Source organism: Acinonyx jubatus, chromosome C1, assembly GCF_027475565.1.
Source record: "Acinonyx jubatus isolate Ajub_Pintada_27869175 chromosome C1, VMU_Ajub_asm_v1.0, whole genome shotgun sequence".
Taxonomy (NCBI): domain Eukaryota; kingdom Metazoa; phylum Chordata; class Mammalia; order Carnivora; family Felidae; genus Acinonyx; species Acinonyx jubatus.
Window position 1 is genome coordinate 173,854,366 of NC_069381.1, and position 22,842 is coordinate 173,877,207.

Consider the following 22,842-nt stretch of genomic DNA (forward strand, 5'->3'; position numbering starts at 1 on the left):
TTTACAAAAGGCTTTTTCACATTACCAACAAATTTATGGAAATTGTCTTTTAAAAAGCAAGTTTCCCAGAGTGCCTGGGTAGCTCAGTCATTTGAGCGTTCGACTCCTCATTTTGGCTCAGGTCATGATCTCACAGTTTGTGAAATTGAACCCTGCATTGGGCTCTGCACTGACAGTGCAGAGCCTGCTTGGGATTCTTTCCCTCCCTCTCTTTCTGCCCCTCCCTTGCTCGTGTGCTCTCTCTCTCCCTCTCAAAGTAAATAAACAAAAAGAAGTTTCCCTAATGCAGTTACAGTATTTGATTTTACAGATGTAAGTCATATAATACAAATAGCCATTTCAGTCATATATACAAATAACCAGTACATTTCAGATGTATAGATTTGTGTATGAGTATTTTAGTTAAAGTTAAATACTCAAAATAAAAATCAGTAATTTGCCACATAAAAAATATAAAGTAGCCTACTATTAGTGTACTACTGTTAGGCTACTAATTAGCCTATTAGTTACTATTAGTGTAACTCTAAGGGAATATTATAGGAGAAGTGGTCATAAGAGCTTAACAAGTAAGACTTTAAAAAAAAAATTTTTTTTTAATGTTTATTTTTGAGAGAGAGAGAGACAGAATGGGAGCAGGAGAGGGGCAGAGAGAAAGGGAGACACAGAATCTGAAGCAGCCTCCAGGCTTTGAACTGTCAGCACAGAGCCTGACGCAGGGCTCGAACTCCCAAACCTTGAGATCATGACCTGAGCTGAAGTCGGATGCTTAATCAACTGAACCACCCAGGCGCCCCTAACTTTAATTTTTCTTTTTTTTTTAAATTTTAAAGAGGGAGAGGGAGACTGCAAGCGCAAGCAGGGGAGAGGGGCAGAGGGAGAAAGAGAGCTGGAATCTTCAGCAGGCTCCACACTCAGTATGGAGCCCAACATGGGGCTCGATCTCACAAACTGAGATCATGACCTGAGCTGAAATCAAGAGTTAGATGCTTAACCAACTGAGCCACTCAGGTGCCCCAAACTTTTTTTCAATCTTAAGTAAATGTATAATCATTTTAAATTTAATTTGATAATGAGTCCACTGCAAAATCTAAAATCATAATTTTATTAGTTTTTTTATATTCCAGGTTTTGATTACAACAAGGACAGCTTCTGATAATTTTGGCACCCAGTATGTTTTGGATGGCAGCGGCCACATAATTTCTCAAAAACCTTCACATCTTGGTCAAGGTAAGAGAGTAGCTTTGTAGTTTTGCCTTTTCTTTCTTGTTTATTTTATTTTTTTCTTGTTTATTTTTTTAAAAATTGTTACATCTCAAATTCAGATGCATTACTTCAGGTTTGCTCGTGATAAAGGGTAGTTAACTTCCAAGTGAATATTCAACCCCTACTTTAGTCACCAATCTCTTAAATACTTAGTTTTCTAAAGAGAGACTGTTAAAAGACTATGGAGAGTATAGACATTTTAACAGTATTCATTCTTCCAATCTTGAGCATGGAATGTTTTGCTATTTCTTTGTGTCTTCTTTAATTTCTTTCATAAGCTTTCTATAGTTTTCAGCATACAGATCTTTTATGTCTTTGGTTAGGTTTATTCCTGGGTATCTTATTGTTTTTGGTGCAGTTGTAAATGGGATCAATTCCTTGATTCCTTTTTCTGATGCTTTATTATTGGTATATAGAAATGTAATCGATTTCTGCACGTTGATCTTATATCCTAGGACTTTACTGAATTCACGTATCAGTTCTAGCAATTTTTTGGTGGAGTCTTTTGGGTTATCCATGTAGAGTATCATGTCATCTGTTAAGAGTGAAAATTTGACTTCTTCTTTTTCAGTTGGTATGCCTTTTATTTCTTTCTGTTGTCTGATTGCTGAGGCTAGGGCTCACAGCACTGTGTTGAACAACAGTGGTGAGAATGGACATCCCTGTTGTGTTCCTGACCTTAGGGGGAAAGCTCTCAGGTTTTTCCCCATTGAGGATGATATTAGCTGTGGAACAAACTGAGGATTGCTGGAGGGGAGGTGTATGATAAGATGGGCTAAATGGGTGATGGACTTTAAGAAGGGCATTTGTTGGGATGAGCACTGAGTATTATATATAAAAGATGAATCACTGGGTTCTCCTGAAACCAATACTACACTGTATACTAACTAACTTGAATTTAAATAAATTAATTTTTAAAAACAGACTATGGACAAAAACATGGATTAGTTACTCTTTTGTAAAAACTGTAAGAGCAATTATTTTGCTATTGTTGGATCACTTAGTGTCCTCTTTATATGTGAAGGATATTTTATTGAAATGCCTAAAACATTATTGATTTGGTAATTGTAATAAACCATATAATTAAGATACTATGATTAAATAATTAAAATATATCTGTTTATGGAAAACTTGAAATGTATGTGCAAATAAATAGAATAATGTACCCATCACTCAATTGCAACAACTCTTAGCTCATTGCTAATGTTACTTCATCTAATAATATTGCTCTATTAATTATTATTACAGTTCTTTCGTGTTTTATACACTTATGTAATTTTATTACATTTTAGTTGACATCTTATGTTTTTATGTTCCTTTACTGTCCACTTACAACAAAAAAGAAAAGCTTTTCAGGCTTGAGTTTCATGTATCTCCTTTAATTGTTTCCATACCACTAACTTCCGGTAATGAGTGTTTAAAATGAGAGAATGTTGAAGGTATGACCTCTTTAGTCATGTTCAAAAGAATTATTTGATCTGAAAGGATTTGTTGCTGTTTGCCCTTCTTTTCCAATTGAATTATAAATTCATTTTTTAATTTTGTGGTCCCTCATTGTAATTTATTGAAGTACTATATTTTTTCTTTAGTTTCTTCCAATTTTACTATTAAATTATTAGATCTATCTTTTTAATAATTACCATCTTTTTTCATTAAAATATATTTATTATGTCTTAATACTGATACCAAATTCACTTTTTCTTATTTTTTAATCTTCAAATTGCTGATTAATTTGCATATTAAGAATTTATATTTTTATATCCACACAAAGGAAAGAGTCAGTTGGAACTTCTAAGAAAACACTTTTTTTTTTTGGCATTTACTCAGTTAATAAAAATGAGCTCATCTTGTAGCTGTTTAATTTGATGTATGATAATATTGTACATATTTTACTTAAAAATAATAGACTGTGATTCTTTTTCTTTTTTATGTACTGAAGGTTACAAAGGAGAAGGCTTTTTTTGTTTAGTATAGTCCCTTTCCAGAAATGTTCTGACCCCAATTCTGAGGAGTTCAAATTAGGAGGCCATTAGGAGATATTTGGGTGGCTCTCCAGTAGAGTACTTTGAAGTAATCTAGTCACCTTATAAAACTTAAATGTATTTATTTTTATCTTAGTAGTAGCCAGTCTAATCTGGATGGCCTGTTGCTCTGCATCACTCATACTTCTCATGCTTTTCTGTGTTCATCACCATGGGAACTATGAAATAGCAATACTTAAATATGGAATCCTTCTGATCTCTGCCCATTTGTTGATTGATTTTTCTTTTCTTGCTGACCCAAGTCTTCTACTTTGAGTGAAACTAGGTATGCATATTAAGGAACTTCTGTAGTCAGTAAATGAACCTTATTTTCTTTAGCATATTCCTTTTATCTTAAGAAACAACATACTTGGAAGGTCAGTAGTTGTGAAACTAGTAATTGCCTTTCATGATTCATTTTTATCTCCTAATTATAGTTGGTTGGCTAGGAAAACAACAAAGAATCAAGCTCTTACTTTTAAATTTCTGTAGATGGACATATTATAGAAATCTACAGCACTTTTAAAAGCTTTTTACATTTATATTGCCTTAGTGCTGATAGTTTTTGAGTGATTGGATCACAGACTCACATTTCACCACCAGCTGTCATTCAACTTCCATTTAAATATTTTCTGTGTAGGATAAAACTACAGTACAACCATCCTAATTAGTACCTGTGCATTTAGGGTTCTTGTAGATAAATTTCTGCAGTGGTGTGAACATCCTTGCTTCACAGTTACTCTTCATATCATCTGATCAGAAGATGACACCTAACTGTAGGTGCTGGGACAACTTAAAGCAAAATCTTTTTTAGACACTGGAAAATTTGTTACCCCTTAATTTTTTTTTTTTTAACATTCATTTTTGAGAGAGAGACAGAGTGTGAGTAGCGGAGGGGCCCAGAGAAAGGGAGACAAAGAATCTGAAGTAGCTCCAGGCTCCGAGCTGTCAGCACAGAGCTGGACATGGGGCTGGAATTCAGTGAGATCATGACCTGAGCTGAAGTCAGACGCTTAACCAACTGAGCCACCCAGGCACCCCTGTTACCCCTTTAAAAACCATATTTAAGATGTTTAAAAATAGTTTACTAGAGATTTCAATTCTGGTTTTCCTGGGTGTAGGTATTCGTTTTGTGGATTAATTTAGCCCTTTAAAATGATGTATGTGCTTAATAGCGTGTCATTTTAAATTACCCTTCTGTTCACTTCTGTTTTAAGACACTTAAAAATTTATAAGAAATGTAAAAATAATTTTAAATTATCTTACAATAACTTAATAAATTATTTGTTGTAATCATACCTTTTTTCTGTTATTACTTCCATTTCCTTTACCCTAGATAATCAGTAGTAAGCTTTCTAAATTGATTTACCCTCTTGGCAAATTCTTTTAACATATCCTAGTACTTCTGCCGTAGGAATTTCTCAGGTATCAAAAATAGTATATTTAAAGTACTCTGATCAGGGTCATTCCTTTCCTTACCCTGTTACTAGAGTAGAGCATCGTGTTCTTTGTAAATCCCTGTTAGGTATGATTGTGCATGAATTGGAAGATTTTTTTCATGTTGAGACTGAAACTTTATTCATTAAATAGTTTTTAAAAAGTTTGATGTATTCAAGCAACCCTACCTCTTTACATTAGGAATATAAATAGCTAGCTGCCTTTATAAGTGGCATAACATAGGGTCATGTAAAAATATAACAGGGAACATATTATAGGATTGCAGTTTAATTCTGGTGTTTGTAGAATGTGCTAAAGTTAGAGAGCTGAGCAGTTCTCTTGTAAAATATGATAGTATACTAGGGCCTCCTCCCTATTGGCCAATATTACTTGGTACTTTTTTTAAGGATACACATTTCATTTGGAATCAACATAGTTTTCCATCATTAAGTTTTATTCAAACATATATAATTCTTGGCTTATTGTTAAATCTCAATTTGCTCTAAGAGAACATTTTTAACTGCTGAAGCAATAATTTATCAGTTAATATATGGATTAATTATAGTGTGGTCTTTCACGTATAACATATTTAAAAAGTCAACAAGTACCTTTTCGTACATTTGTATTTTGCTTTATTGATTTCTGCCTGCCTTCCTTCTCACCATCTGTCCACAGATACACAGATATACACAGATATACTGTCACCACAGCTACAGTATATGCTCTTATATTTGTCACAGGCTAGTGGAGAACACAGATGAGTTAAAGGAACTCAGAGTAGTGGAGAACACAGATGACTAAGTAATGACAGTAAAAAGAAGCCACCAGCTGCCTAGAGGAAGGTTAGGGAGTTTTTCAGAAAAGTTATCATTTGAGTTTGAAGATGGTAGGTAAGAAGGGGTGGGGGTTTAACCTTGTAGCAAGAGAAGAAAGATGAAGAGGAAAAGCACCAATTGAAGAACTATGTCACAAAGAAGACAAATACCATATGATTTCACTCATATGTGGAACTTAAGAAACAAAACAGATGAACATGGGGAAAAAAAAGAGAGGCAAACCATAAAACAGACTCCTGATTATGAAGAACGAATGAGGGTTGCTGGAAGGGAGGTGGGCAGCGGGATGAAATGGGTGAAGGGTATTAAGGAAGGCACTTGTGATGAGCACTGGGTGTGGTATGTAAGGGATGAATTACCAAATCCTGTACCTGAAACTAATATTACACTGTATTTTAGCTAAATAAAATCTAATAAAAACTTGGAGGGCAAAAAAGGAAGTTAAATGAGTTAGGTTCAAGAAAAAGATGAGTAGACAAGAAAAGTACTTGCATCCCTGGGAGCATTAACTGAGTCTGGGGGCATAGGTGGGCAAAGGAACAAGTCTGCCATGAACAAGGCATCTTTTATGGCCCTAGGAGGAACCAGCTGAACTTCTTTAACAGCCATGTGTAAGCTGACATGAGATATTGGAGGATGGGATCCTCAGACAGAGTTGGTTCACCTCAGATGCCAGATCTCATCAGGACTTACGCTTAGTAAGCAGTGATAAAGAAAATTAGGACTGAGCTAGAGAGACAAAGTTTTGCAGTGCTAGAGATCCCAAAACCTTGCTAGAAGAAAAGACCCCATTCCATCTTTAAGACATTTGAAACGAGAAGTGAACTAGAGCTAAATAAAGGGGCAGCTCAGCTCCAACCCAGATACATTGCTAATTATATTGAAGAGATTCTCTCTTTAGCTACTTGACAGAGGAAATAAAGTGCCTTCTCTGGGGGAAAATACCTACTTACGTATCTATTTTTCTTTCATTTACTTATGTATCTATGCAATGTCTGGCAAAAATAAAAATATTAAGAAACAAAGGAAAATGGGATCTATAAGAGAAAAAAATAGTTGATATAAGAAAACAAACATGACCTCATATTTGAATTAGCAGACAAGAACTTAAAACAACTATGTTAAAGAATTTAGAGGAAAAGATGGTCAAAATTGCTAAAAAGGTAGACAATTTCAGCAGAGAAATGGAACTCTAAAAAAGAACCAAGTGAAATTTCTAAAACTGAAAGTAAAAGTTTATTTCTTATAACCAGCAGTGAGCCACTGAACCTTTTTAGGTAGAGGGTGAATGTCATGGTATTTCTAAAATTAATTAGAACACTGTAACTCCTACCATAAACTATGTCTTATTATAAGAAATGTTATCTTGAACTAAGTTTTGAAGGAGGGAAAGGGACTTGACATAGATTTGAAACAGATTTTTAGGATAGAACAGGCCTAAAAGACTTACACAATATTGGCAGTAAGAGGGAGAGGGAAGAATCAGTTAAATCTAGAGTATCTGCCTTTGGAAACTGTTGGATGTTAGTGTTATATGAGAAAGAGGATTAAGTGTAAGTATCAGACGTAAGAAGGAAAAGAATGAGTTCAGGTCTGGGTGTGGTTGATTTGAGGTGGCTTTGGGACATTCAGGTGATATTGAGTGAGCGTTTATTTATAACTTGAATGCTGTCAGTTTCATATGTATATCTTTAGTAAATTCTAAGATGTGTGTTTTCTCACATTTTGACGTCTCTAAAAACAGGTCGTGGCTTGTAATTAATGGCCTCCCCAAATCCTTTTTGGATGGGAAGTTTTGTGCATTATTGATAATTCATGTGTTGATTGCAGGAATAAACAAGTTTCATATTTTTTTTTGCAAAACAACAAATGCTTTGTGAGACCTAAAAAGAGAATATAGCCACAAGTGAAAAAAACTGGGTTAAGTACAAAAGGTTTGCTATCACATGCCAGGCACTGAAAACGAAGACACAAGAGGAAATTGCCATATCAGTGAGGATAGATAAAAGAAATATCTAAGCAGTGAGAGGCTGGTGTGGACCAATTCATGTATTGCACAGGACTGTTGTTAAGGCATTGTATCATGAATTATTTGGCATATATTTTCTTTTTCAGAGATTCATAAAAGTATAGTGTTTCTTATAACTTTGATCAAGAATCATTGGCATACATGTAGTAGTTGAAACTTTGGGCGTGGAGGAAATATCTAGAAAGAACATAGAGTGAAATGAGAAAAAGGCATAAGAGGTCTCTGATGATAGGGTCTGATACACTCTGCTCTGAGTGTGTCCTTTGTTTAGCAGGAAGGCAGAGTGCATACCTGTTGTGATTGCTGGACATGTGCACTCCTTGATCTCTGTCAACTTCACCTCGATGTGAATTTGGCAGTAGCCTGTTTACTTTCCTAAGGCAGAAAATGTAGCACCAGAGTGTTACAAGTGAGAAATACCATGGTGTTCCAAGGACTTTAATTCTGTGTGTGAAGGTGACATGTTAAATTTAGGCCAAAAAAATACCTACCTAAAAATGGAGGAAAGCAAAAAAAAATTTTAATTAAATTGTTAGTAACGTAATATGCTGATGAACTTACCTGATCAAGAGAAAAGAAGCAGGAAAACATCAAATGTGAGCAAAATAGAAATACAGCTTTTCCCTTGTTTTTTCTCCCCTCAAAGATCTTTTTTCCCTAAGATAAAAAAAATTGTATATATTTATAAAATAAAGTTTCAAAAATTATAAAAACACCATGTGTCCCTTATAACTAAGAAAACAGTCCAAACAAATTTGGGGTTTATTCTTATTACCACATTTGTGTTTTTTTCTTCTATGCATTCATTTCTGTGCATGCATTTCTATTTGTTATTCAAAACTTTTTTGTTAAATGCCTGTAGGTTATTAGTCATTGAGGTGCTGGGGCTGTAATGTCATACGTGGTACATAATCATTTGCTCTCATGCTTCTTGTATTCTAAAAGGGGAGGCGGACACAAATTTTTTCAAATATTGATAATTTCTAGGAAGAAATAAAACATGGTTTCACTTTGGGAGAACCAGTCTTTGATAGGGCATTCAGGGATGGATTCTTTAAAGAGGTGATACTTAGGTTAGGATCTGAAAGTTGATAAAGGAGTTAGCCTTGCAAAAGGTAGTAGGGGGAAGACCATATGCAAAAGTTCTGAGGTGCAAATAAGTATGATGTGTTGGAGGACACACCAGAAGGAGAACATTGGTAGGAAAGGAAATTGCCATAGTCAAGAATATATAGGTCCATATAAGTTTTAGCCCTTTTTATTCCCAACCCCTTTACTCCAGTTATCCAGTGTTATTAATAATAGTGTAAAACAGTTTCATGCTACTGTTAGGCCCTCCCCTACATCTCTTTCATTTCAATAATTCCTATTTCACAGTTACATTGCAAATGCCAGCCATGTTGCCATATTATGTTTACATTTGGCTAAAACTCTTTGCTTATCAGTTTTATTTTCTCATCTTCTTCTGTCATAAAACTTCTATTTTGATATAATTCTCATTTGGCTAGTGCTCATCCACCACTGTTTTAATAAAATATACTTGGGGAATGAACTTCTGAATCCTTGCAGTGTCTTCATTTTATCCTTATACATAGCCCTTACTGGGTGTAAGTTTCTAAATTTCTTAAACTTACTGGGTGTAAGTTTCTTAATTACCCCTCAATCATTTGTAGATTGTCTTCTAATGTTATAGTTAAGAAATTTGATGCTAGCATTTCCTCATAAGGAACTTACTGTCTCTGAAAGTTTCTAAAATTTTTTCCTTACCCTTAAATTAATCCTAAAATTTAGGATTTCCAGTGGAAGTGTGGTGTCTCTTTCTCCATATATACATACACACACACACACACACACACACACACAAATATTCCTGCTTGTAGTAAGCTCTTGAAATTTGTACTAAAGACTTTAATTCAAGAAAATTTTCTTCTGTTTAGTTAAACCTGTATTTGTTTCTTTTTCTCTTCCTGGAACTCCTGATTTTATGCTAGGGTTTCTAAGTCTTATATTTTCCTCATGATTGCCATTCTGTTTTGTTCTTTTTTGTGAGCAGTAGGTCAAAGATTGACCTATTGCAGCAACTTTTAGCCTTTCTGACTTTCGTTCACATAGTACATTTTAATCCTACAAATCTAATCAAAGCAAAAAATTCTTGATGCAGTATATACTCTTACTATGTGTGATACACTCTATTTTCTGCTCTTGTTTAGTATATTCTAGACTTTATTTAATTTTAAAAAAATACTAGTTGCTATATATACTAAATCAGTGATTCTCAACCAAGGACAGTTTTGCCTCCCAAGAGACATTTGGCATTGTGTGGAGACATTTTTATTGTCATGACTGAGTTGGATACTGCTGGCATCTAATGGGTAGAGGCCGGAGATACAATTACACATCCTACAATGCACAGGACAGCCCCCTCAACAAATGTCAGTAATGCCAAGTTGAAAACTGTACACTAAATTGATTTTTTGACTTCTCAGTGCTTTGTTTCTCAACCCTGGCAGTACAGCATTAGAATCACATGAGAGGATTGATTTACTAAGTTGAGATTAGCTCATGACTGGTAGTTTTAAAAGTTCCTCAATGTTTAAAAAACACAGATTTATGGTATAGTAATGAGAAAATATCAGGCCTAATTGTGTGTGTGTGCGTGTGTGTGTGTGTGTGTGTTTAACAAAAGCTGGTTATTAATCTGATATGTAAGCATTATAATATTTATACTTTTATTCAACTTTTTAGTTACTACACTAGTAAAAAGAAAATCTTTGTGTCAGATTATACTGTGTTTTGAATATTTGTTGTTCAGAAGATGAAATTAAACCAGACAGTTAGACATTATTTCAGATAAGAATTTTTAGTGTAGTAATTAAGGTTATCACATTTGCTATATTTTAGCCTTATACCACCTATATATTGTATTTTAAGGTGCAGACTAAGCATCATTCCAGGTGGTTTGAATATCAGCAAATTATTAAGATACTACATTCTGGTGAGCCCATGTTTCTGTGTGGTGGTAGAAATCAGATTATTCTTGTTTAGATCACACAGAAGAGATAATACTTAGCCAAGTTAGTCCAGTTACAAATAGGAGTCTAGCAGAGGATCAGAGTAAGTTGCAAAGTTGAGCCACATTGGGTTCCCGGAGTTGGGGGAGGACTGGCCTTCAGTGATAGAAGGGGTTGAATATATTGTATATAGATTTGAAGATGTGTGAAGTTCTTTTCACATCTAAATGTGCTTTCCTCTTATCTGCCAACAGGTACAACTGTGACTGCTTTAAGATTGTTTAAGAATCTACCTGTAAGAAAGCAGTTTTACTCAACTGCTAAAAAATGTAAAGATGAAATAAAAAAGATCCAGGATCTCCTCATAAGCTATGGTATACTTAAACCTGACTTAAGGATTGTTTTTATACATAACAAGGTAAGTATTATTATGTTTCTATAAGAGTTTTCGGTATATGATATTATAAAGGCACAATTTTATCAAAATCAGATATGTAAAGTCTTCTTGCAAAAATTTGTCCACATTTGTTTAGTTTATTATATAAAGAATCTCTTTACTTTCTTATCTGACATCTAGATGAAATCTGATTGAACCTTTCATAATTTCTGAGATCAGGGATTTTGCCAGTAGACATCCAAGAAATATTTGAGTGCTACCTAAATATGCAGATGTATAAGACTTGTTCTTTTCCTTTAAGGAGTTCACAATTTAGTGACATTTTTCACCTTCTATTACAAACTGTTTCTCCTTTGGAAGAGTTTTTTTTGTTTTTTTAAAGGAAACTACCTCATTTCTTCCCAGTTTTCAAGTGAGGCTGATTAAGAAATTCTTGTTGCTTGATGAATCTTGATAGAATGAAAGGTATTTTCTGATTATTCTGTTTTTCATAAAATTCCACATGTGCACTTGAAATATTTAAGAGAGGAAAGCACAAGTATGGAAACCCAATAGGGAGTTGAGAGTTAACATTTATTGAGGCCCTACACAATGCTACATCATATCCTGGGTACATTAAACTCCTATGATCCACAGCAACAACTGAGTGAAGTAGACATATCAATTTACCATTGTCCTCTGGACTGAACTCAAGAGAGGTTTAATACTTTGCTCTGTGTTGCACAGCTAGTAAATTGTTGAGATGGGATTTGAAACTTAACATGCCTACAGAGTGCAGGCTATTTCCACTCTGCTGTCTTGTCTTTTCATTTGAATACCTTATGTATATATAGTTCTTTTCCAGGTTTCAGAACACTTACTAATAACTTTGTAAGTTAAGCAGCATTATTTCTATTTGTAGGAGGAACTTAAAGCTCAGAGGAATCAAAGAAATTGTTATATACTTTACAGTAATTAGTAGTACTAGGGTCAGAATCCTTTTTCATCCAGCATTCTTTCTATACTGTGTCTATTTACTTGTTATTAAGATGATTCTGTCTTAAACCAAACCTTGGTGGAATATTTATGATCAAAATCTTTGGTCATTTTAAAAAAAACAGAAAAGAAAGAAAAACATTAAGATTAGTCAGCCACCTATTCCTGCTACCATAGAACTCAACCACATGATACCTTGAGATCTCTTCCTGCTCTACCATGCTATGATTCCTCAGGATGTTGATAGATGGAGGCTCATCCCGGTAGTATAAATAACCCTATGACCTCTTTATCCAAAGGACATTTAGCAATTAAAAGCTGAATATACCCAAGTTAAGAAAAGATCAAGGACAGAAGAAAGTGATTGGGAAGGGAAAACATATGAAAAAGGTAAAATATGAAGATAGGAACTTCTTGTTTTTAAAGAAAAGCAACAATAAGGAGAAAATAGAATAAAACAAGATTTCTGCCTCATGTAATAGAAATGAGTATTTAAAGTCAAATATATATATTTTCTAAGTTTTGGATAAGTTTATATTATTTTCCAACCACTGTACGATCACCAGTACAGGCATTATCTTTTGAGAATGGAAGGTAGTATTTTATAATATGCTGCATTTTATTATTTTTTGAGGACAGCACATCTGAACTTACATTGAATAAACACAAGTCCCTTGATAAGCCTTCAGTAATTTCAGATTCAGTTCAAATCCTAAAGAGTATGCTGAGAGCATTTTACCATGAAAATAATGTGAGATTATCAAAAATCTTACAGTAAAATTAAGTATTAGTATTATTACACAAGATCAAGGACTGAATTAGAAGAAGCACTCTGTCTTCAAGCTTCCTTCTCTTAGTACAAATTATTGTGCCACTTTTTTCTTTCTTAGTAGTGCTGTTGTGCCTCAAATGCTGAAATATATTGTTAAACCTCCCAGAATGGCAGTGGCACATATCATAAATCTCTTTGAACATTGAGTCCTGCTCTCCTCTTAGCCTTTTCTTTTAAACATGTTTATCATTCTTTATGTGCTTTTCAGAAGAATTTTTTGCCTTTGCTTGAAATTTAAACATGACTATATTGACATCTTTTCTTGAAATTTTTTTCTACTTTATAAACAATCATATTGCACATAATATGAGAAGTACTATTGCTATTTTGACATCTTGGATTAGATAGTGTTCCTTCTTTTTATGAAGGTTTAACCTGCCAAGACATTCTTTGAATACTGATAATGTTGATGTTCTTGCCAGTATGGTTATGTTAGAAAGAGGTATTTTTCTTCTTTCATCACCATGTTCCTTGAAAGCATATTGAATAATGAGACAGCCAAAGGGAAATAATTTACAAGTGGATTCAGTGACTTTATTTAAAGTAGATATTATTTGGGGAAATGTTAGAGCCATTCCTTAAACAAGCACTATAGTCTTCAGCTTTAGTTGTAATAACTGAATTCCTATGAAGTCCTGCTGTGTATATTTTCATTTATAATGTAGTTATTTCCTAGAACTAAAAAATTTTCTCAGTGTGATTATATGAAACCAATTTAGTATTCTAGCTCTTTCATATATGCATGAATAGTTCTGTAGACGACTAGTTTAGAATATAATGTTAAATTGTGATTTCAAATAAGGGGTACTTTCATATTTCATGGTTGTTGGTTTTTGTGAATGTTTTCTTCTGCCTAAAATACTATTTATGGTTGTAAAAATTGTTTTGAATTGAATTTTGTCTTGATAATTAGAGGCCCACAGGTATTGAAAAGCTGAATTGGATTATCATTGATACCAGAAGGTTTTAACTGTTACAAGAGAATAGTAATTAAGGAGTGACTTTCCATCTACCTACCCTACCTCCATGTCACATTACTCTGAAGGCTTATTGGGATCAGTTTATTTTTAAGGTCTGGAAGAATGATGACACAGCTTTGAAGAGTTGAATATCTCTGGCATCAGTCAATCTGGGAAGAGGCAGGACCTTAGCTGGAAACAGAAACCCAGAAAACTGGCCATAGAGATTTGGTAGTGTGTGTAGTGGCTTCCTCTCTTGACATAGTTTTCTGGGTCGCTAGGAGGGTACTCTTTTGTGGTGGTGGCTGAAGATGTAGGAGGAAGGGGGTGACCAAGAATGAGAAAGAAGGGACATGTTTATTAGATTATAAACTGAAGATTAAAAAGTAGTAGTTTATAATATGTATCCCCAACATTCATGATATTCTCTTTGTTCATTGTATTATTATTATTTTTTTTTGTAACTCTCAGCCTTTTACACAAATATTGTTAAATGTCTCAGTTTTGTTTCAGCTGTACTATATGAGGAATCAAGAAAAAGTCCACAGTTGGGCCAGTATTACCCACATCCCAAGCAAGGTTATGGAGGCAGTATAGTCAACAGGAAATTCCAGTTCAAGACTGTAGTTCAAATGCCCTTTCCTTAAATTCCCTTTCTTTCTTCTAGTTCCAACTTTGAAAGTTTGAGTGGGTTTTGTTTTTTGTTTTGTTTTGTTTTTAATTAATGAAGGTGGAGGTCCATTCAGAATAGTTTTCAGGTTAGCTTGAGGTTGATTATCAGTCTTGATTGGTTGGTTGGGATTTTTTGGTGATGTTGTGTTTTGTTTTGTTTTTTTGCTGCCTGCAAATTAATGATAACTAAATTCTTTAAATGGTTCTGTTTTTTTCTTTATTATATTCTTTTACTTTTCACCTAGTTTCTGTTAACTTATATAGAAAAGATGAAAGACATACATAAGTCACATTTCATAGTATATTTTAAGCTTATTTATTGTTTTTATTTTTAATTTATTTATTTTGAGAGAGAGAGAGAGCGCACACACACACACACGAGTGGAAAGGGGCAGAGAGAGAAGGAAACAGGGAATCCCAAGCAGACTCCATGCTGTCAGCACAGAGCCCAGCACAGGGCTTGATCTCACGAACCGTTAAGATCAGGACCAGAGCCGAAATCAATAGTCAGATATTCAGTGGAATGAGTCACCCAGGCACCCCTACTGTAGTTTATTTTTTATCTTGATGTTTATCCATACTATCCATATTGAAGGAATCTCTGAGTTCTTCCCCTATCCCCAGCAAGACATAATTATTCTTCGTCGTCTTCTGTAACATTATTTACATATTTCTATTATGTCATTTTTGCTTTGTTGGCAATGATTTGTGTACTATCTTTCCTTCTCAGCAGACTCTTGTGGGAGGGAGAACTGCATCTAATTCATATTCCCCTTAATACTCAGTGCATAGCACACAGTAAAATACTAAATGAAATACATGGTGCTAAAATCAAAATCACAAAAATTTATAAAGCTCCAGTTTTGAACACTCTGGCCTCTTTCAGAACAGGCGTCACTGGAGAATCCAATAGGATGAATCCTCAAAAAAGGATTCATTTTATATAATATGAGGATTCATCCTTTTAGATTCTTCAGTGACCTCTTAGATATTTACAGAGTATATTCTCACTTGTATTCATATATACTGTTCTAGTCTCTTTTCTTGGCATGTAAGTCGTTGATATGTCTTCATTAGAACTAGTGAGGAAATACATAAAGATTGCATGGAGGGACAGTGAGTGGGAAACACTTGACAGGGACATAGTCTTTAAGTTATCAATTTAACATATTTTGTTTCTATTAACTTAGTTAAATGGAACTATATGATTATTCCTTCACAAATTCTCTAACCAAATACATCTTACAGTTACTATTTATCCTAATACATTTCTCTACTTCAAAACAGTAGATTTCTCTTCTGATCAGTAATTTCCAGAGAATTCTGCACAAATCTAGCTTTTTGAGCTTAGGCCAGTAAAAGTTGATCACATGATCTCTAAGGCCCTTTTCAACTCTAAACCTCTTTGAGTTTTAAGGATGTCTACATAAATCTTAAGCACTTCATTTCTTAAAAAATTGGAGCTTCACATTTCCATCACTTAGAAGTTCTAAGAAGGTGATTTATATATCAAATCACAAAATATAAGCATTTATGCCTCCTAGATTTTTAGGTCTTTACATCTAGAAAAGACCACTGAAAATCTTTTTTGTCCTGTCCTAAACCTTTTAGCAAATAGAGTATTTTTATCTCTATCCCTTCCCATTTTATCTTCACGTGACCATGTGAGTGGATTGCCTAATAACTTAAATGTTTAATGTAGCATAAGATGAGCTAAAGTTCAATTCTCTTAGCTCTTAATGCAATATTTATTCTCCTTTGCTATAGCTTTTCCACAGCTACTAGATACAGAGCTTTGAGTATGTGCTATGGAATAATTATGTGATAGCCTATGGAATAATTACATGATAGGAGTTTACAGAATAAGTGAGGAAGATGTGAAAGTGTATGAACGTTTAAATAGATGAAAAGAATAATGAAAAGTTACTGATTATCAAATGATATTGGTAAATACTATGAAAAGGGAAAGGTTACTTCAGGCTAGAATAGTCAAGGAAGACTTCATGGTGGATGTATTTTGATCTGTATCTTTCTGTGGATGTTTAACAAATGTCTTGGCTGGACTGGAGCTGATGCTGGTGTAGATCAGTGTGTGTGGAGATAGGTCTGACCCCCATGAACAAGAGTTTTTTCTTGCTCTGAATAGATAAAATGTCACTTTACCTGTAACAAAATGCTTAGAGAACTTGCCTAAAGCCTAAGAGCTTCATGAAAATAAACTTAAAACCTCTTTATAGCTGGAATTCAGTTCCATACTAAATGTAGATGGTGAGGCAGGAGAGGGTCAGCAGAATTTCTGAAAAAAACCCTATGAGTAAGTGAAGGTATCTGATCTGGACAGAAAGCAACACTTCTCCTTAGGTTTTTTTATTGATAGGAGCCAGATGAGAGCCCAGAGCAGTGAGGTGTAGATGTCCATGGGTAGTTATCAACAGGGAATCTTTAAGACCATCTCTCTCTCCTCCATGCTTTTATCTGTGTGTCAGATGGTATTTCCAGAACTCTCAATCCTGGCAAGACCTCTCTAGTCTTTCCCTTAAGAGTCAAAGTCTTGCAACTGTGAAGTGCTTTGGGACTGCCAGCCCTAATCTCATCATGTTTCTATTCGCTTTTATGTCAATCAACTCAAGAAGGCTGAGTCTCTCAATTCATTCTTTATCACCCTGGACTCTTTTTCTCATCCAAATCATTTGTCTCTTACATATCCCCATGTCCTGAAATGTCCCATTTCATGATTAGTCACAAGTAAAATCCTCTGTGTCCTTAGCCTTTTCTTGCTCTGGAATCTGACTTTCCCTGAGAACACTATATCCTCTGCAGCCCTTTCAAATGGTGACTGATTTCTCTCATCTGTTTCTCACTTCCTTGTTCCTCATTGCAACTTCCAGACCATTCCTTTTTCTCTCCAACCCAAAATCTCATTCAGATTTTAATTTCATGTCTTTAGATCCCTAGATCACTATCACTCTGTGATTTCAGTATCCACATAGTCCTTTCTAGCTTCTCAAATCTTTTAGCTTTTCTCCAGTGATGTTCTTTCCACCCTACTGTAGCTATTAATTCCAGTGGCTATACCATAGACTTTGTTATTGCCAAAAACCACTTCCTCCATAATTTCATTGTTAAGTATTTCACTCTCTGACCATGACCTCCTGTGTTCCCAGCTTATTCCATCCAGCAACCTTCAGACTCTACTGGATCCATTGATCCTACCATCTTTTAATTGTTTTTTATCCATTTTTTCCTCATTTCTCTGCTTAAATTATAAGGTCCATAATTATCATGCTGTCCTTGGGTACTCCCTTAGTTTCTTGCTTCTCTCTCACTGAACTGTGCTTGTTTGACTAACCAAATCCTGGTGAAAGCCATCTTTTTGTCCTCTTGGTGCCTGAACCAAGCTGAATGTTGTAGAAGAAAATACACACCCATCATGACTTTAAATTCATGATCACTAATTTGAGTGCTGCCTGGCAGTCATACTGTGTTTCTCTAGTGCATTTTTCTCTCCTGATCTCCTACATCAATGCTTTAAACAGACTGTAATGTGTATGTAGATCACCTGGGATTTCAGGATGCAGATTCTGATTTAGTAAGTTAGAAAGGGCCTGAGATTGTACATTCTCAACAAGCCTCCAAATGATGTGGTTGCTGCTGTCCATGAACTACACATTGATTGGCAAGGTCCCAAATGGCCATTTCATCTGTCCTGTCCTCAGACGGCCAACACCTTCTTTTCCGTCTTCACTGTCATCTGACCTTACACCCTATTTTAGTGAGAAAATTGAGGCAATCAGGAAAGGACTTCCACAAATCTATCCACCTATCTGCAGCTGTGTCCATACATCAGCCTTCCCTTCCATCACTATGGATGTACTCCCCACGTTCCTAGGAAAAGCTGACTTGGCACCTCTTCTAGAAATAGTTGTTTTTATTCATTGTCTCCAATTACTGTCCTCCCATTCTCTCTTGAACCTATTTTCTCTCAGTTTTTCTCTACCACTCTCCCAAAACTGCTCTTGTCAGGGACACCATTTACCTCCACATTGCTAAATCCAGTAGTCACTTCTCAGTCCTTATCTTAGTTAGCATTTGCCACAGTTGATCTTCTCATCCTTGAAACACTTTTTAACTTGGCTTCTAAGTCTGCACAACTTGTTTTTTTCCTCTCTCTCTTTCTACATCAGTCCTCTAGTTGCATTTCATATCCTAACTTCTAAACTTTTAGTGTCCTACAGTTTACTCTCTTGTATATATGTGTGTGTGTATATACACATTTTCATAGTGTGCTTATTCAAATGACTTTACATATCATTTATCCATTGATGACTCCTAAATTTTTATCTCCATTCTATAACTCTCTCCTGAACTCCAGAGTCTGATTACCACCCAGAAATCCTCTGCATATTTGGTAATGATAATTTGACACATTTAACTTGTCAAAAACTGAGCTTTGTATCTCCTCTTCTGGAACTTTTTCCACAGCCTTTCCCATCAATATATGAGAATTCTGTATTTCTAGGTGGCAAACCAAATGCCTTAAGATTATCCTTGACTATTGATTCTCTTTCACTTTGATTCAAGAGTAAATTCTGTAGGCCTACCTTCAAAATATATGTAAAACCTAACCAGATTTCACCATGTCAGTGACTACCACTGTGGTTCAAGCCATCATCTCTCACCTGGGTTTTTTTAATAGTATCCTAATTGGATCTCTCCACTTCCTTCTTTGCTGTTTTAAGTCTGTTTACTGCCCAATAACTAGAGTGATTCTGTAAAAATGTAAGTCAGATCATGCAACTCCTCTTTAATGAGTTTCCATATCAGAGTAAAATCAAAGCCTTTGTAAATGGCCTATCAATTTTACATCCAGGTCAGTAAACTTTGTTTAAAAAAAAGAATCATATAGTAAATATTTTGGGGTTTGGGGGCTATACAGTCTCTTACAACTCTTCAGCCTTGCCTTTGTAGCATGAAAGCAGCCACAGACTGGAAAACTTCAAAAAGAACATTTAAAGGCAGTCAGCCCCTTGGCCTGTAGTTTGCTTCCCTTTTGTAGATGATCTGATTCACCATTTCATCTGATGTCATTTATTTCTTTCCTCTTACTCACTTTGTTTCAGTTGAACTAACCTCCTTGTTGTTCCTTGAACTTGTTAGTCATACTTCCAATTCAGGACCTTTGTGTTTGTAGTTCCTTTGCCTAGAAGATTTTTGTATACATTTGGCTCAATCTCATCTTTTAAAACTTCTCAGGCTTTCTTTAGCCACCCTAAAATTGCAGTTATTTCCCCTGTCCCACACACATTTTCCTGCTCTATTTTTCTTCTTAAAACTCATAACCATCTAATATGGTATATATTGTACTTATCTTGATTTATTGTCTTTCTCTTCTCTAGAATATAATTTCCATGAGAGGAAAGGTGTTTTACTACTGTCTCACTGCTGCACTCCTAGAGCCTACAGTAGTATTTCATGTAGGTGCTCAAAAAAAATAGGTGGTAAATGAATGTAATCAAGGGTTCAGAGCATGGAGGACAGGAGTGCTCCATCACATGAGTGGCACTAGTGCATACTAAATTGTAAATGTAGGTAGTTAAGCACTTATGATACAGGCTGATGAGGTCACTAAAGATTAAAGACAGCAACTGGAACAGAGAGGTAGCAAAATAGCAAGTATCGGCTCTTAGACCTGAAACACTTCCTTTTCCTTCTGGGGAACTCATAGAAAGTCTGAGAAAAGGGAGGGCTGACTTTGGTCTCTAGGCAGATGTGGATATTATTGAAGTAGACACAACCTGTAGTGAAGTAGACACAACTTGTAATTTCATCTAGGACCCCCCCCCCCCCCCGCCCCAGGTGGGTGAGTCTATATTATAGAATTTGCTAATATGGATAAATGGATCAAATCATTCTAGGTAGAGAAATAGTGTGAAGATAAAAGGTATAGGTAGGTAAGTACAGAGCACATTTAGAGGCAGTTAAATCAGTTTAGGTGAGTCAGGTATTTTATATAGAGAAGTAGAGGAAGATAGATAAGTGAAAGATAATTTGAGGCTAGATTATAAAAGAATATAAAAAAATATAAAAGAATGCTAGGCTGAATCTTTTTTGTTTCTTTTTAATAGAAAATTGGGAATAGGGAAATGATCAAGGTGTTAACTCTGACATTAGTTTGGCAGTAGTGTGCAGGAAAGAATTGTAGGAGGCTTTGAGCAGTAAGTGTTACAGCTTTAAGCTGTAACAAAAGTCCAGGCACCTTGGGCCTGAATAAGGATAAATACATTGACAAAGAAAGCAAAGGGTGTCTGTGATAGCCATTATAAGGAAGAATCAATGAGACTGGTTGACTGACTGCATGTGGAAAATGAACACAAAAGATCTGAGGGTATCTGATTTATTTAATTTACATGCCTAGGAAAATGATAATGCTACATCCCTTTTATATCCCTGGATGGGTGTATCTGACTTTCACTTTTAATATGTAGTTACCTTCATGTATTACTCTGACATAATTTTGATTTCACTTTAAAAAGAATCTAATACAAACAAAAAATGAGGTTTTGAAGTGAAGTTATTGTTACCTCATCAATAAAGGTTTTGGTAACTAGTCAATTAAGAAAGGAAAGTTAATCATCTCCAAGTTGGATGTTAGTTGTTAGCTTTAAACCTTACTGCTTGTTTTTTTTTTTTTTAAGTGTTTTTTTTATTTTTGAGACAGAGACAGAGCATGCAGGGGAGGGGCAGAGAGAGAGTGAGACACAGAATCTGAAGCAGGCTCCAGGCTTTGAGCTGTCAGCACAGAGCCCGATGCGGGGCTCGAGCTCACAAACCGCGAGATCATGACCTGAGCCGAAGTCAGACGCTCAACCGACTGAGCCACCCAGGTGCCCCAAAACTTACTGCTTGTTTTTAAAAAGAGGCACAATGGGCACCTGGGTGCTCAGTTGGTTAAACCTCCAACTCTTGATTTTGGCTCAGGTCATGACCTCACGGTTGTGAGATCAAGCCCCGTGTTGCACTGTGTTATGGGCATGGATCCTGCTTAAGATTCTCTGTCTCTGTCTCTCTGTCTCTCTCTCTGTCTCTCCCTCTCCCCCCGACCTGTCCCACCCCTATGCGGGCATACACTTTCTCTCTCCCCCTCTCTATCAAAAAAAAGGCATAAAATTAGAAAATAAGGTTATCTATCACCAGGACATTTGCCTGAATAAAACAGGATGCTTGGGAAGAGAAGTACCATCAGGGAAACACCAGGAGCCAGCTGATGGGAGTATTAGAAGCTCAGAATCTCTGGATTTGGTGTTTATCTCTTTCTTTCTAAACATTATTTTGTCAAGAACACTTAACATGAGAGCTACTTCTTAATCTTTTTAGTATACGGTGCAATATTGTTGACTAGAGGTACAATGTTACACAGCAGATCTTTAGAACTTAATTGTGTTTAACTGAAATTTGATGCCCATTCATTAGTAACTCCCTATTTTCCCCTCCCCCCCATCCCCTGGATAACTACCATTCCATTCTTTGATTTAATGAACTTAACTAATACCTCATATAAGCAGATTCATGGATTTGTCTTTCTGTGACTGACTTATTTCACTTGGCATAATATCCCCAAGAATCCTCCATGTTGTCACATATTACAGAATTTCCTTTTTTAAGGCTGAATAATATTCTATCAAATGGATATACTACATTTTCTTTAACCATTGATCTGTCAGTGGACATTTAAGTTGTTTCCACATCCTAGCTGTTGTATGTAATACTGCAGTGAATGTGAGTGCTAATACCACTTTCAGAGCCTGCTTTCAGTTCCTTTGAATAAATACTCTGTCATGAGATTGGATTCCTAGATCATATAGTAGTTCTGTTTTTAATATTTTGAGGTACCTCCATACTATTTCCATAGTATTTGCATCCTCATGAATAGTATACAAGGGTTCCAGTTTTTCCACATCTTTCTCAATATTTATCTTTTCAGTTTTTGATAATAGCCATCCTGACAGGTGTGAGGTGATACCTCATTGTGGTTTTAATTTGCATTTACCTGATGATTAGTGAGATTGAGCATTTTTTCACATATCTGATGGCCTTTTATATTTTCTTCTTTGGAGAAATGTCTGTTCAAGGTCTTCACCCATTTTTTCATTGGTATTAGTGTTTTTGTTAGGGAGTTATAGGAGTGCCTTACATACTTTGGAGATTAATCATTAGATATATAGTTTGTACATGTTTTCTACCATTCCATGGGTTGCCTTTTCATTCTGTTGATAGCTTCCTTAGCTGTGCAGAAGCATTTTAGTTTGATTAGTCCCTCTTGTCTGTTTTTCTTTGTTGCTTGTGCTTTTGGTGTAATATCAAAGAAATCATTGCCAAGATCAGCATCATGAAGATTTTCTCCTGTCTTCTC

General features: G+C 35.3%; 1 protein-coding gene across 4 annotated transcripts in view; it reads left to right on the forward strand.

Moving 5' to 3' along the window:
* PMS1 (PMS1 homolog 1, mismatch repair system component) overlaps positions 1 to 22,842 on the forward strand; it is an 84,880-nt gene that overhangs the window by 19,260 nt on the left and 42,778 nt on the right. For all 4 annotated transcript variants that reach the window (XM_015077638.3, XM_053215432.1, XM_053215431.1 and 1 more), the window contains exons 3-4: positions 1,125 to 1,227; positions 10,852 to 11,015. In XM_015077638.3, the coding sequence (XP_014933124.2) occupies positions 1,125 to 1,227; positions 10,852 to 11,015 (267 nt within the window). The remainder of the gene's footprint in view (positions 1 to 1,124; positions 1,228 to 10,851; positions 11,016 to 22,842) is intronic.